Genomic DNA, 13,033 nt, shown 5'->3' with positions numbered 1-13,033 from the left:
ATTAATCTGCACCAGGGCGGGTCATCATCGATAGAATATTACTGCAAATTTATAAAGAATGAAGCAACATCTGTTCATGAATTGAACATTAAGAGAAAGTGGGTTAAAAAAAAAAAAAGCATCAGCATACAAGTTGTTTTACCAAAAAATGATCAAAGAAGCAAGATGATGTTTTGGAAAGCCCGAGTCAAAGTCCTGACCTTCTTCCAGCAGCCTGAAACAAGCAATTCATGTGATGAAACTAACAAACATCCCAGAGCTGAATGTGTTCTGATAATTCAAGTGTACAAGTCCTCCAAGCTGGTGTGTAGGACTGTTCAACAGTTTTCCTACATTTTTAAGGTTTGCATACATTTGCTTCTTGCAGAGTAATAGAAATACTACTCGGCTAACAAACCACTGAGTTTTTTCATATATATGCTTTTAGGTTTTGTGTGTAATTGTAATATTTAATTCAAAGTTAAAGAAGTCACAGACCATCAAGCACTAAATTACATACCCTTTATTAATATGACAGGGTTTTGTTGTGTGTGTTAGGTGCTGGGCAGTGCTGGAAATTGTCCCGCAGACATCATTCCCAGAGAGGAGGATGACACCGGAAACAACAACAACCAGGCCTGACTACAGCAGCCCCTCTGGTCCTCCATCCTCAGTCTCCTCACAGAAATACTCTAACATCTCGCTAGAAGAGTGAGTCTGTACTTAAAGTGCTTACCTCTCCTGTTCTGTCTTTCCATCTTTAGCCACAAGCCTGACACTTATGGTTGTATCCTTTGAATAAATATGTGCTAATATGTAAAGCAGGGCTTCAAATCTGTCCTAAACAGCTGTTTGGAAGTTTCTTTATCAAGAAAAAGCTCTTTGCTCACTGTTATCTGCATGTTCATGTGTAAACCTATTGCTCGGGTTTTGCAAAATTCGTCTGCTCACTGCAGAACCACTAGATCACTTGTTTCAAATACAGGCCAATCGTTTAGTATTTACTTTAGAAACAGCAGGTGTTGGACACTCAGTCGAGGTTCAGTTTGTGCGAGTGTTGTTTCTTCAGCGGGTGTCGTTCTCGCTGTCATAAAATCTCTTTTTTGTGTGTTGGATACTGGAATGAAACAAAGACACAAATTTTCTATAAAAATCCAAAGGAAGTGATGTCCATGCTTGTGCCTTGCCTCAGTGCATCTTTGATTTCCATCTTGCTAATATTAGCTTAGAAAAAGGGCTCTCGTCAGGATGCAAGGAACGCTCAGATTTCCCACTCATGTTGGCTTGAATATTGATGGTTGATTCATAGACCTTGAGAAACAATAGCTGAGAAAGAGTTAAGAGTAGTTAGAAATAGATATGAACAGGGGTTAAAGTGGGCCATGGGATGGTTTTGTTCTCACCTTCACTTAATAAGCAATTATAACAATGTGTGATAACTGTGCTGTCAGAAATCACAAACGATTTAAGAGAAGAAGATAAGAGATCACGTTCAAAGGTAGCAAGTGGCATCCGATCAGCTGGTAATTTAAAGCTTACCTATGTAACGTCCTGATTTATGTTGGATTTTTTCATTCAGAGTGTGGATCTGGACAGGTGTTGCTGAAGTTAATTCAAACTTGGAAGTGATTATGAAGGTTATACTGACAGCAGGTGCAGGCTTAACTGGGCAGTTTGCAGTACTGTGGTACAGCTCATAGTGATGAACTGCACTCCAGCCACAGTTCAAATGCTTGTTAATGAGCTAATAACATGGCAGAAACCTAATGCGTTTAGAATACCAGCAGAAGACCACACTTGGTGGCACTCTATCAGCTGACAACGGCAAACTGAGCTTGCAGTTCACATAGGCTCACCATAATTGGACAACAGAAGGTTGGAAAAATGGTGTCTGGTCTGATTAGTCTTGATTTTGCGTCAGCATTCAGATAGAGGGGTCAGAATTTGGTGTAAACAACATGAAAGCATGGATCCATCCTGCTTTGTATCGACAGTTCGGGCTGGTGGTGGAGGAGGATATTTTCTATGCAATGCTAATACTAACCGAGCATCGTGTAAACACAACAGTCAGATTATTGTTGCTTATCATGTCCATCCCTTTGTGACCACAGTGTTTTTCACCAGCAAAGATGAAGGCGAAGTATAACTTTGAAGGAAAGACGCTTTTAAAAATATGATTTGGAACGCAGCTACAAAGGCTCACGGAACATCTGCCTGTATATTGTAGAATGTTGGTGGCTAAAGCAAACCTCAAAACCAGCACCGGTCAGGTGGTCATAGCCTTCACATAAAGAGAGCAAATGTACCGGAGCTCACAATAATGATTATTCGAGTCAGTTAACCTTGAGGCATTGCTACTTGGAAGTTCTGGTCCCCACCTCCCAAATCCCACTCTAATCCCAGCATATGAAGCACTGAGAGACAGACTCAGTGGACAGTATGTAAATCTGGATATTGAAGGGCATAAATGCCGCACCTTGAAAGGAGAGAACCAGAGGATAGCAGATATTCCAGATTAAATGTCCTGGGTTATCTGTAGTAGAATAACAGTGTCAAATAGCAGTCATTTCAGGTCAGCCTTTAAATAATTTGGCAGGTATGAAGCTCTTTTTATGCTATTACATTATCCACACCCATTCTGAGATCATCAAAAAATGGCACCAGATTTCCATTTCTGATACTAAGTTGGCTTTTTGTCATCAGCATTGTACAGTATGCCATTTCGTTGATGGCCAAGTTTGACAGTGATGATACATCAGCAGAGAATTGTGTGAATATGTGCAATTAGCAGCTCTTGTACTGAATATGTAATTATTTCAAAGCATCTTTGAATTGTAATCGCTCCCTGGCTCAGGCTTTCCCTTTCCATTAAATCCTCTTTCATTACACTGATTTGCAGAACAACCATTTTTCATTCTGATTGCTTGGCATGAATTTTTATTTCTGTGTTATTCTTTCCCCCTTACCCATCACTGCTCATTGTTCATCTCTTTAAAAAAAAAAAAAAAGGAAAGGAAAAAAACAGAGCTCCTGTGACCCACATGGTTGAGACAACCTCAGTGACAGGTACCTGCACTTCTGCCTTTGCAGAGCTTTTCTATGACAACAGTGCCCCCTGGTGGCTTTTTATAAATCATCTATTAAGATCACATGGTTGTTTATACTGTTCCAAATCCCAGTCCTCTAACCTTGTTCCCCTCATCTGTTGAGTCGTTCAGAGCAGCTTTGTGCTTTTAAAGCCATGGTGGAATGAAGGATGGAATATAAACGATAAAAGTAAGGACAGAGGATTTTTGCAGCCTTGTCGCTAGTCTCATGTGTCACTGGGATCAGAAACAACTGTTTGCTTTTAGACTGTTGCAATTAGACAAAAGACAATTTGGGAGTCTTGGAAAGTCAAAGTAAAGGTGATTGGAGAGCATTTGTCCATCTGGAAAATGTTGGAAGGCTCACCTGAGGTGCTGGGCTGTTGATAAGTCTGCCTTTATCAAGTCCTTGGCTCGCTCATCAAAGGATGTGCATGCTGGAAGTGTCCATGCAAACACAGAAAGTTTCCATGCATCCTTCACCTTTAGTTGTGCTTTGTGCTTTATATATATTTATGTATATGAAAACGGCACCTTCAGTGACTTATGCTGTCGATACATCCCTTTGAATGTTCCAATGGCCTTGCTGTTGAGGAAGTTTCACCTTGATAATCGTGGGCTTTCTTGAAATTTGTTGACAACTGACTCCTCAGTTTAGATTTGTTGCCACTATGAAGTTAAAAAGAGCTTTCACAACTGACTTGCCCCTAAATTAACAAATAAAAACGGCATTATAAGCTATAAAATCCATACCTTTGTGTGAATAACCACTTCAATGTAATTCCTAATTGTTCTGAAATAGCTTTTTAACTGTTGCACATTTAAGAAAAACATACCTGGGTTAAGAATGATCAGCAAAAAGAAAGAAGCTTAAATGTGGCTGTTTGTTATGTATGCAAACTGCAAATGGATATTGGTCTTGATCTAATAGTAGAAATAAGATAAAAGGCGATTTCTTGCTTAAAGAAATGTTTACTCTGTGTTATGAATGAAAACACATCTGCTCATCTGTTCATAGTGGTGATTTACTTTCAGTTTGGTAAAAGTCTGTTTTAAACATCATTTGTTGGTTTGTCTCTGTCAGGACGACAACCTGATGATTGCTTCTTTTTCACCCAAAGTAGTGCCAAGGCCTAGCCTGACATCAGTTTCATGTATTTCCACTCAGAAAGTTTGGTGCCAATGCTAAAAAACTGGTAGCATTGTGATGCCACAAAGTTGGAACCACTGTTGTTAGTCGCTTTGGGCCATATTCATTGCATTAATATATTCATTTCCATTCATGCTTTAGAGCATGTCTTGTGTTGGGCTGTATGTGGGATTTCTCACAGCAGTGGAACCTGCAGTCCGAGCCTTCAGCCGTGGGTTTCTTGAACAGGATGTCAGGGTTGGTTAAAATGGTTGTGACAGTTGCCTTTGGCAGCATAGTACACACTGCATCTTTCATACTTTACAAGGTCAGAACATGAAAACAAGCCCCACGCGCCTGTGAGTGCTGTAAATGGATCCCTGTTCATTGGGATGGATGTGCCTGAGTCTTGCATGCTTTCATTCAGATGAGTACAAGCGTCAGTTAAGCCAGCTTGGCACTTTGTGCAGAAAAAGGTAAAACAAGCAGGTCAGCACCTTTCCTCAACCACCTGCCATCAAAGTACAGCAAGAGGTCATGGTCGTCTGCACCCATTTCCATGCATATTTCTATATAAAGCTGGAATTAATGCTCCAGGTTAATTAGAAAGTTGACTCCTAATTTGAGACCTGGACTACCCGTACCTCACTGAGGCTGCAGGAAGTTTAATTGTATTGTTTTACATTCTTGTTCGGGTTGAGGCAAACTAATACATCTCATCTAAATTTTAACATGTTTGAAATTGCTAAATGAACTAAAAACAAAATAATAAATCTACCTATCTTAATAACTATCTATCTGAATTAATATCTGATTGGTGATTGGTTGGGCTAACAAAGGAGTCCAATCAATCACCAATCCAATCAACCAGAAATTTCACACAGCTGGTTATAAATTGGCCAAAGGACACGTTCAGCCTTTGCTCGTCACATCTGGCTTCAACAGTCAAGATGACGAAGTTGAAATTCTAATCTTGATACTTCAGTGGGTGAAATCAGAGGGCTACGACAATCTTTTATACCGTCTATGATTTATACTGTGGCGCCAGAAAAAGATGGGTGGTGAAAATGCCAACTTGGCTGCTCTGCAACTACATGAAACACAGACAAATTGTCCACTGGAGAAACAAAGGCTGCAGAAAGCTGCGGCCCTCACCCTGTTTCAAAACTGTCCTCATCCTTGACTTGGATCACAGACTGTGCATGTGTTGATGTCACAGTTTATTTAGAAATTGTCCCCCATTTGGTTGTGTGTGCTGCGACTCTGTGTATCTGAAAAGTGGAACATTTGTCATCAGTCCTGAAGCTTGTTTCCTTTCACAGAATTTGCTCAAAGTGAGAAACAAAGGCTGTTCCCCGACTGTCTAAGGCTTATTAGTTTTGGCGATTTGAAACACCACAAATGATGCACGGTGCGTCGTCTTTGCTGTTGCTTGTCCTTCTAATTAGCTTTGTCTCCCTTATCCCCCCGCTGTGACTCAGTATGTCACAACCAAGAGTTTCAAAACTGGCTGCGCAGCCACTGCAGTAAGACAGAGGAAAAAAGTGAAAGGAATTAGAAAGTAAGGCAGATGTGAGTTATTGTGCTGTAAAGCCAGGATGTTGCTAATTTAAGGCCCGTCTGGCAATACGTTAAGTTATACTTTAAGAAAAGGCAAGAATAATCTGTGTTCATCAAATATCACATGACTATGTAAAGTTTCACCAGTAAACTGAGTTTTCTGGTCATTTTGCTTTAGATTAACCTGATTCCAAAGCATTTTTAAAATTATGTGAAGCCCAGCTAAATGAACATATAATGGTGTTTACTTTAGCGCTCAAACATTTTTAAGTTTCGTTCCGGCATCAGAAAGGCATCCAGTATAAAAGTCTGCCACGTCAAACATGCAGAGCTAGCTGCGGTGGTGACCCCTTGTGGTATTGCAACAGTCAAAGTAGGTTCTTCTTCTTTGATCAACCTTTATTGAATATTTGTTTTTTACATTCTGCATGGGAGCAGTGTGTATTTGATCTTTTCTCTCAAGTTCGTGCATTCAAATTCCTGAGATCACACAATGACAAATCTATTTTTGGGATAACCTGTTCACATCATAATAGAAAGCTTATTTGGCTTTGTCCTAGATGCCCAGGCGTTAGTTGGTTGGGTATAAAAAGCCAAAACTAATGTCTAATAAATTATAATCTGCATGAAAGCTATGAAGCTATGCAGCAGATTTCTGGTGTTGTTTTTTTTCTCTGGACAGTGTTAAATTTGTAATATTTTTATCACCCTCATTGGTATAAAAGGATGCAGCGAGGTGCAGATCAGTGTTGTCAATCACCGATGAAAATCCATCAGGCTTTATGCATAAGAGACACGTCTCTAGTTATATTTGCCTGTTTTTAAATTAAAAACTGCTGTTAGGTAAAATTTGACTTTCATGAAGACTTTGATACAAATGAAAATCATTTATTTTAATTTGCTTAAAAGAAATACATCTTTGCAAAATAATTTTGCGACACCACAATCAAACAAAAACATGAAACTCTGACTCGCTGTCAAGATTTATTGTGTTAAGAGAACACATGCGGGGTTGATGATGACGCTCAGACAGGCTGAAAATATTATTATCGCTGCTTTCGTTGACCTTGATAATTAAAAGCTCGTGCTCTTTGCTGGTGCACGTGCACGTGTTTTTGAGTCGCTCCATGCTTTGCCTGGTATTCACTGAGTTTAGCAGATGCTGCAGTGCAGCTGATGACCCTACCAGTAAGTTGATGTCATCAGGAAAGCAGAGGTTGTTGAAGGTGGCTCCTGATTAGCACTCCTACGTCACCTGTTACATCCAAGGCCAGTGTCATAATGTTCTCAGTGGAAATAAGACTGTGCTGAATTCAAAACATTCTGCAAGAGTGACGTGAGGATTCTCAAAATAACTAATGTGAACTGCCTTTCTGACACATCAACTGTTTGTCTTTTTTTTTGTTTCCTTTGCATGCGACTCTCTCCTCATGGTTCCTTTTCATTTATATGACAGGGACTGGTTGCAGCAGACTGGTGCAAACTGATAATCATCCCAGCACACTATTTTTGTCATGGGTGACGCTCGGCTCTGTTTTGGCAGTATGATCATTTCATCTGCCTGCATTAATTTAAAAAAATATCCTTGTAGATCCTTTTTGTTTTCTCAGAACATACAGTCAAGGAACTAATTCTGCTTAGTTTTCAGAGTTCCTGTAAGCGGTGGTGTCACTGTTGACTTTCAATATACGGGAAAAATTCTCTTGCAAAGCCATATTTTAAAGTTTTTCTGAACAAAATGTATATATTTTGTTTTTGGAGGTTTGGGATTTGTTTTTTGCTTTTTTACCTCTTCATTGCTTTTTAGCCTTCAGATAGTTATTTAGCCTCATAGCAGTTTTTCTAGATGGCTGTAGCCATTTTCTTTTTCTTTTAAGTCTTGCAACCCGGCCTCAATTGTCACACACATCACAGTACAGCAAACAGGGAGAGTTGTGAAACAGATACTCGGGCTCCTGTTCTGAAAAGTGAGGGTATCCCTGAACTGTCAGTCTGCAGCAGTACCGGTCAGTTCGCTGTTAATTGTATGTTTGGAAGAGGGGCAGCAGTTCAATCCCACGAGGTCAAAAAACAGCAAACATACCAATGCACTACCAATAAAGACGGGAGCGTCTGGGGCACAGAGAGCTGCTGTGGGAAATCTGAAGCAACCAATTATAGAGCAGCCACGGGTCACCTGCTTACCAAAGCTTAAAGACCTACACACACACACACACACACTGCTGCCCTCTGCCCCTCACATAGGAGGTAAACTAATGAACACAAAGATAAATCATAGTTTAAAAACAATCTGCAATAAAATAATGAACTGGCCACTGGGTGCACAGTGCGATTAATCATAATTTATTTTTAACATGTTTAAGTAGTGTTTCTTCTCCGGATAATTAAGAGGGGGGGAAGCATCCCACATTAACCAGCTTGTACTGACAATCCTCCACAGACGCACAGTGAGAGAGCCTCTTGTAATAAAGCAGCCGGCTTCACTACAGCACAGTAACACACACTGGAAATCTGCCAAAGGGCCATAAATGTGTTTCTAGTGACTGTCAAAGCTCCAAAACTCCTGTGTTTTCAGTAAAGAAAAGGACACTCTAGCAGCAGCTTCCCGTAGCTGTTAAGAAGCTCTGTCTCTGTGTATGCTACACTTGAGCAGCAGTCAGTCCCCAGTGTTGCCTGATCATTCACACTGTACTTGTTAAGTGGCCACAAAGCCGCCTCCTTTAGTGACACTGCTGAATCACTTCTTTCCATTTAAAAAAAAATGCTTTAAGTGAGAATTCTACCTAAGCAACAGGACACGACAGAAGTGATAAATTCACTTCAATTTTATTTATATAGAACCAAATCACAACAGTCATCTCAAGGCACTTAATGTTGAAAAAAACAATCATACAGAACAAATATAGAACATTCCAACTATGACATGACCTGCTATGAGCAAGCACATGGTGACAGTCGGAAGGAAAAACTCCCTTTTAACAGGAAGAAACCTCCAGTGGAACCAGACTCATGACGGGGCCGCCATCTGCGACTGGTTGGGGGTAAGGGGAGAGAGACAAGACATAAGACACACTGTGGAAGACACCCAGAAATTAATGATTAAATGCACAGTGCTGTTTAAACACATGTGAAAATGTAAAAGAGGTGATTTAAGACGACACTCGGTGCATCATCGGAAGGCCCCAGCAGTCTAAGCCTATTGCAGCGATTCAGGGTCACCCAATCCAGGACTAACTATATGCTTTATCAAAGAGGAAAGTTTTAAGCCCAGTCTTAAAGATAAATAGTTTGTCTTGCAAATCCGTACTGGGAGCTGGTTCCACAGGAGAGGCGCATGACAACTGAAGACTCTGCCTCCCATTCTACTCTTTAAATATCCTAGGAACAACAAGTAAGCCTGCAGTCAGAGAAAAGAGTGCACTGTTTGAGTGATATGGTAGTATATGGTCTTTAAGCTAAGGTTCTAATTATTCAAGACTTCGTCTGTGAGGAAAAGGATTTTATATTCAATTGTGGATTTATTTGGGAGCCAATATAGTGACAAATATGCTCTTATTTTGGTCCCTGTCAGTCTCACTGCAGCATATTGGATCAACTGAAGGCTTTTTATGTTTTTAAAACAACCTGATAATAATGAATAACAATAGTCCAGCCTGGAAGTAGTAAATGCTTGAACTAGTTGAACTAGTTCCATCAGCATCAGCATCATTCTGAGATAGGATGTCACAATGTTTCTGGAAGCCAGTAACACAGTAATAATCTGGTTAGACACTATGGTTCTAAGATTTTTAGGGCTGGAGAACCTCAACATTTAACATCGCCGAAACATTCAGTACTCCAGCATTCAGCTGCTGATGTTTGCCTGCATCAAAGGAAAAATATGAATGAGAGAGACACAACTGGAAGTTTATTTTCAGCATGAAGTGAAAGATGTTTTGGCCCAATCAACCAGAGAACATCAAATCATGGTTAAGCTTTCTCATACAACAGTGACTGTTTCGTCAAGTTTTTTTCAGCCGCATCCTTAAGCACTGCCATGCTGTGGATCATCTGCCTCTGTGTCTCCTTATCCCTAGCATCCTCCTCTATCACAGCAACTGCGAGCATGTCCTCCTTCACTACATCCTTGAACCTCCGTTACATGGCAGCTCCATATTCAACATTCTTTGTTCAGTATATCCACTATCGTTCCTTACAGCCATCTCAGACTGCCCTCCCTAACTTTATCTCCAAGATTCCTTGTTTTACATAGCAGTCCAAAATCCAAAGACTTTACTGTCATGTCTGCCACAAAAAACAGATGTTTATGTAGGTTTATGTGTTTTCTTCCTAAAATCCCAACTTGTGATTTCAGTCTTATTTGGTTCTAGGTTTCTTTTAATAGACTGAGGTTTTTAAAAGGTCTTTAGAGTCATTGATTGAATTTACAAATGTGGCAGGAACCCTGATGGTTCCAATCCCCCCGACAGCAGGGCTTTCTGATATTGGGCTGTGCACATCCCATATCGTGTGAAGCTTCCAGTTAGAAAACTTTCTATTTCTTCTCTTTAGTGATTAATAAGACTTTTTGAGTTCTTCAGTCTCATTGATAAGCATTTGCTTCTAAGGGTGGAGACGCTGCTGTACGTCAGCTTCAGTGACGTAAACAATGTGGCGTACCTTTGTCTCATTGTTTCATTCAGCTCCCTAGTTTTGTTTCAGTTGAGTTGAAGGTTGTTCTCTTCATTATGGTGGTATGTTATATTTCACTGTTATGCAATTATGATGCACCTCCAAGTTTTCACGTGTGCACACCGACTGTTGTTGTCATATTCTCGAGTCTTTAACTTTCTCTAACCTCTTTTCACAGCACAACATTTAGTTCTGTTAGTTTGGCTGCAAAGAAAAACAACAGAGTAACTAATGAAACCTACAGCACATTACAGCAGCAGCAGACAAATGGCTGAAATTAGAGTTTAAAATGGAAACACTGATTCATAGGTTTAGCCCTGACCTGCCATATGCTTTACTACCATTTGTGGCTAATTTTATATTTAGGACAATATTTTCCCCCTGCTGTAGTATTCTTGTTTCTCCCCAGGAGATCCCTCTGCCGGCCGGGAGTTGGCCAGCTCCCAGCAAACCTGAGAGAGCCAGGCTCTATTTCACTGACTTCTAATGAAGATTAATTAATGTAGAGGGGAGCCATTTATAAATGATAATTACTATTAAAAACGTAAAGGGTCAGAAAGATTAATGTAGCATAAGACAGCGCAGGTATGTCAGTACAAAACCATATGCTCTGCTTCAAGTGTGTTAAATGTTGTTTCCCCAAAAGACAAACATCAAAGGAAATCGGTCAAATGAAGACATGCAACTTATCATATATACAGATACATACAAGTGTTACTGAATACAACATTTGATCATTATGGTTGCATTTAAAGTAAAACGAGCAGTGTACAGTTAAGGGCGGGGCTGTTAAAACTCCCCAACTCGCCTCTGTGACATCTGATTTTATCAGATGGTACGTGCCTCCATCTTTTATATACAGTCTGTACTCAAAACAGTCAAATGAACAGTGCACAAGACACATTTTTCAGACGTAAGCCTTTACTTGGTTTATCTATGATACTGGGGTGTGGCCAGTGTCTGTTAAGCTAATGCACTGCCACAGGTCAAATCCATGGTTTTTATGTGCAAAAGAAGTGCAGATCAGAGTTTTTTGTGTCCTATGTGTGAATTAAACTGAATTGTGCATTCTATCTTTCGCTTCCTCTGTAGATAATCCTGCTCATCATACAAAATAAGGTTCTGGAAATGCAAGTGGAGGTCGGCTTGTTGACAACAATGTTTCTGAGTGAACAATGAAATGGATTGCAACTGTGCTGCTAGAATTTATGGTGTGGTTATGAAAAGCTTCAATTGATGTGAACCTAATTTAGCATTATATTATGGTTTGTTTTACGCCACTCTAACCTTGAAGAGAAACTTCTTCACCTTTAAAGGACACACGGACTATATATATGTATGTATGGGTTAACAGGGAGAAAATCCTCCCTTAATAACATTCAAATCCCTTTCTGACTTACTCACTGATTCAATTTCTCTGTTCAGTGAGGTTTACATAGATGAAATATATCAGAGGAAATTGACTGAGACTGAATCATTTTATTACTTCTTTGTGGGGAATCTGATGAATTGTGTGCTAAAGGTTTTTCTCTTAAAAAGTAGTTTATTTGTTATTTCTAAGATTTCTAGAAATGCTGATAAAGTGTCACTGCTGGCGTTAAACATTAGATAAAGATTTTTGTTGCTCGGTGGCACATTTACAGCTGTGGCTGAGAGACCGGTTAACAGCAGTCAACTCACCTCCTCACAGATCTGTAACACTGAGATAAACTTATTTTCTGTTTTTTATTTCCATGTATTTGTTTGTCTGCTCCCCTCAGGTCAGAAAAAGCAGGAGAGATTGCCACTATTCCACTGACTAAGGTATGACTATCCAACCCTTTTTTGTGTGTTTGTATTGGTCAACTGGAAAATTTAGATATTTTTTTAAATATTACAGATATCGTGGATTAAATAATAATAATAAGCATAAATTGTTACCTGTAGGAAGCTATTTGAAAGAAAGATCACACACCCCATATCTCATTTGATAAAGTGCTTTGGCTCATGCAGGCTAGATATAAATAACAGCAACCTCCTGGCTACAATCGAGGGTTGCACATTGGTTCCATTGAATTTTTCTGCTGTCTGAAACAGATTACAGGTAGCTGCAACAACCAACTGATTCACCAGAGGTGGAGCGTGCAGCACCCTCAACCTCAGGTCAACCATTTTTAATACCAAGGCAACTGCACAAATTCCCTGGGGAGCGTCAACCTGTCTCTAAACAAACTCAGTTTGACTTGAAGTGACTGCAGTTACTCTCAGAACACAGATTGCTAACATGTTGCAATCACTCAGAATAACTCTGCACTGATCACCACAACTTGTCTGCAATCTGTCTTTTGCAATAGGGGATCTGACTCAGCTGGTTGTCAAGTGACTTTTTTTGTTTTTGTTTTTGTAGTTGTTAAGGTTCAAAATTGAGGAAGGAGAGTACAAACCACCCTTGGTCCAGAAGCTCTTGGTCAAACAATGATTTTAATGAACACACGTGTGGGAAGAACACTCTGTACGCAGACAGCCAGTAGTCCTCGACTTAATCAAAGCATAAACAGATATTTTATAGCATCAGGGTTTGATTTACTGACGCCCCTTCATGCGTCACAGATACATTTTATACATAGAT

The 13,033-nt window shown here is 39.8% G+C and overlaps 1 protein-coding gene across 2 annotated transcripts in view; it reads left to right on the top strand.

The window, feature by feature from the left end:
* Positions 1 to 13,033, top strand: part of LOC147301507 (uncharacterized) — a 95,679-nt gene that overhangs the window by 69,319 nt on the left and 13,327 nt on the right. For both annotated transcript variants that reach the window (XM_086283703.1, XM_086283702.1), the window contains 2 exons: positions 538 to 690; positions 12,186 to 12,228. In XM_086283703.1, the coding sequence (XP_086139829.1) occupies positions 538 to 690; positions 12,186 to 12,228 (196 nt within the window). The remainder of the gene's footprint in view (positions 1 to 537; positions 691 to 12,185; positions 12,229 to 13,033) is intronic.

This window comes from Aulonocara sp. 'chitande type north' Nkhata Bay, linkage group LG23 (assembly GCF_057382095.1).
Source record: "Aulonocara sp. 'chitande type north' Nkhata Bay isolate Kocher_YH1m ecotype deep benthic linkage group LG23, A_spYH_male_GT1.1, whole genome shotgun sequence".
Classification (NCBI taxonomy): domain Eukaryota; kingdom Metazoa; phylum Chordata; class Actinopteri; order Cichliformes; family Cichlidae; genus Aulonocara; species Aulonocara sp. 'chitande type north' Nkhata Bay.
This window is presented reverse-complemented; position numbering and strand designations above follow the sequence as displayed.